The 3,201-nt window shown below is 40.5% G+C and overlaps 1 protein-coding gene across 1 annotated transcript; it reads right to left on the reverse strand.

Annotated features, from left to right (window-relative positions):
• Positions 1 to 1,145: 1,145 nt before the first annotated feature.
• Positions 1,146 to 1,694, reverse strand: LOC138897129 (uncharacterized). The gene is made up of 2 exons (XM_070183087.1): positions 1,457 to 1,694; positions 1,146 to 1,285 (listed from the first exon to the last, which is right to left on the reverse strand). The coding sequence occupies exons 1-2, from the start codon at positions 1,692 to 1,694 to the stop codon at positions 1,146 to 1,148; spliced, it is 378 nt and encodes a 125-aa protein (XP_070039188.1).
• Positions 1,695 to 3,201: the final 1,507 nt, after the last annotated feature.

The raw sequence follows: 3,201 nt of genomic DNA on the forward strand, positions 1-3,201 counted from the left end.
AACACAAGTCTGTAGGTAATGGGTTCTGCGGTCCGCACATTTTTTATGTGCGGCCGCAAAAAGGAACCGCGGTCTGAAGAAATTGGTTGTGCGGTCGTAAAAAGGAAGTGTGGTCCACACAATTTGCAAGTGCAACCGTACTTCAGACTCTCAAAGTGCAAAGTCTCTGAAGATAGTGCGATGGCCGATCTGCGGCCACAAGAGAAATCAACGGTCCGCATATTTTAAATTGCGGCCGTAGATCCCTGCTTCACCGTGTTGCCAAAAACTCCTAATCTGTGGACTGCACAAATTCAAGTGCGGCTGCAGATTTCAAAAGTTATGAATAGTCATAACTTTTTCTACTTAGATTTTTCAATTTCTTTCATAAATAGACACGGCAACATGGTAAAAACATGAAATTTCACTAACCCAAACCCATTAGAGCATGTATTATGATTACCTAGTTCAGATCTACCCTACATGGACATATAGTTGAACTCTAATAACAGATGGCCTAAAAAGAACTAAAAACCTAAAAATTTAACATGAAATTGAAGCATACCAGATAGAGTGAGTGCAATGGGTGAATAATCACAGGTGGATGTGTGCGAGGACAATTAAAATCTCTTAAGAAAATCAACAGAGCAACAGTGTTTGTTCAGAGAGGGAAAACTGTAAAATGATCTCTATTCATCTATTTATACCAAGTGTTTGCAAAGGGAAAAGAGTTGAGTGCGGCCACATATTTTCATATGCGGTTTGTACTCTGTCACCTAGGTTGAAAGTCTCAGATCTCAATCTGCGGTCCACACATTTTCAGGTGCGGCCGCAAACTGACAAGCTCAAACTTGAGAGATTTAGCATTTTTACACTTTTTCAATATTTCAAATGTGCGGTTCACATGAGAAATGAGCGGCCACAATGCTCTTCTGTCGTGGCACATAGAAATGTACGGCCCGCACAAATGAAGTACGGTCTGTAGAATTTTGAATACTTAGACATATTTTTGTCCACCTTTCTTGTAAGTCACACTCATCCTTGTAGCACACTTCAAATCAAGTTAGAACACAAATAACACCTAACTACAAAAGAAAAAGAAAAAAAATATGGGTTGCCTCCCAAGTAGCGCCTAATTTAACGTCACAGCATGACACAAAATACCCTCAAGTGAAGTGAATGGCCACCACCACGTGGCTATATCCAACCTTTCCCAAGTAGTTCTTCACCCGGTGACCATTGACTCGGAATATTTCATTGTTTTTGTTCTTCAAGTCTAATGCACCAAATGGTGTTACGCCAACAACTTCAAATTGACCACTTCACTTGGATTTTAGCTTCCTAGGAAATATTCTTAACCTTGAGTTAAAGAACAATACAAGATCGCCCACCTTGAACTCTTTATTTCAAATGTATTTGTCATGAAGATATTTCATCTTTTTTATCGTACAAGGACGAACTCGCATAAGCATGGTACCAGACTCATCCAATTCATTCGAATGTGCAACCCTCAAGTTAGCGGCTACATCCCAATCAAGATTAAACTTCTTTAGAGCCCTCATTGCCTTGTACTCTAGTTCCACCTGAAGATGATAAGCGTTTCTGAACACCAACTGGTATGGCGACATTCCAATAGGTATTTTGTATGATGTCCGATAAGCCCATAATGCGTCATCAAGCATCTTGGACCAATCCGTCCGATTAGCATTCACCATTTTAGACAAGATACTCTTTATCTCCCAGTTGGATATTTTCACTTGCCCACTAGCTTGTGGGTGATAGGGAGTCGTGACTTTGTGAATAACACTACACTTGCTAAGTAAAGTGTCAAAAGACTTGTTGCAAAAGTGTGACCCCCCCATCGCTTATAATTGCATGTAGAGTACCAAACCTTGTGAAAATATTCTTCTTCAAGAAAACCACTACACTTCTCGCCTCATTGTTGGGTAAAGTGATGGCCTCAACCCATTTGGACACATAATACACCGCGACCAAGATGTAGGTATTTTCACAAGAACTCACAAAAGGGCCCATGAAGTCAATGCTCCACACATAGAAAATATCAATCTCCAAAATGGTTGTGAGCGGCATTACATTTTTCTTTGAGATTCCACCGGCCCGTTGACATTCATCACATCTTTTCACTAACTCACTATCATCCTTTTAAAGAGTGGGCCAATAGAAACCACAACTAAGCACCTTGGCCGCCGCTCTATCTCCATCATGATGACCACCATATGGCGAAGAATGACAAGCCCCAAGAATATTACCTTGCTCTTCTTCAGGTACACACCTCCTAATCACCCCATTTGTACAAATTCGAAAAAGGTATGGTTTATCCCAATAATAATATTGACAATCCCTTTTGAGCTTCTTCCTTTGGCTTGAAGAGAACTCATCCGGAATGATTCTACACACAAGAAAATTTGCTAAGTCTGTAAACCATGGCACCTCTTTCATTGAAACTGCCAAAAGTTGATTATTAGGGAAAAAGTCATTGATTTCAGGGCCATCATGCGGCCTCCCCTCCTCCTCCAAACAAGACAAGTGGTCCGCCACTTGGTTTTCACTAACTTTTTCTATCTTGGATCTCAATATAAAATTCTTGTAACAAGAGCACCCATCTCATCAACCGAGCTTTGGAGTCCTTTTTTCTCATATGATAATGAAGTTTCGCATGATCCGTATGGACAATAACTTTTGCACCCATCAAGTACGGGTGTAACTTATCAATTACAAACACAATAGCAATGAGCTCTTTCTTTGTAACGGTATAGTTGACTTGGGAACTATTCATGGTCTTATTAACATAGTAGACCGGATGAAAAATCTTGTAGATACGTTGCCCCCAAAACAGCCCCAACCGCTATGTCACTTGCATCACACAAGAGTTCAAAAGGCACACTCCAATTTAGAGCGGTGATGATGGGAGTAGTTGTCAATTTGAGCTTTAACAATTCAAAAGCTCTCATGTAATCATCATTGAAATTAAACTTGGGGTCCTTCTCAAGAAGTTTGCACAACGGGTTCACTACTTTAGAGAAATCTTTGATAAAGCGCCGGTATAAACCTGCATGGAAATTAAACTTGGGATCCTTCTCAAGAAGTTTGCACAAGGGGTTCACTACTTTAGAGAAATCTTTGATAAAGCGCCCGTAAAAACCTGCATGGCCTAAGAAACTCCGCACACCCTTCACCGAAGTTGGGGGTGGAAGCTTAGAA

This window comes from Nicotiana tomentosiformis, chromosome 8 (assembly GCF_000390325.3).
Source record: "Nicotiana tomentosiformis chromosome 8, ASM39032v3, whole genome shotgun sequence".
Lineage (NCBI taxonomy): Eukaryota > Viridiplantae > Streptophyta > Magnoliopsida > Solanales > Solanaceae > Nicotiana > Nicotiana tomentosiformis.

Excerpts from the sequence above, each read along its gene's own strand:
- LOC138897129 (XM_070183087.1), bottom strand. The coding sequence starts at position 1,694 with ATGGTGAATGCTAATCGGACGGATTGGTCCAAGATGCTTGATGACGCA. Across the intron at positions 1,286-1,456 it reads GAATGAATTGGATGAGTCTG|TTGTTGGCGTAACACCATTT; the intron begins GTACCATGCTTA and ends GTCAATTTGAAG.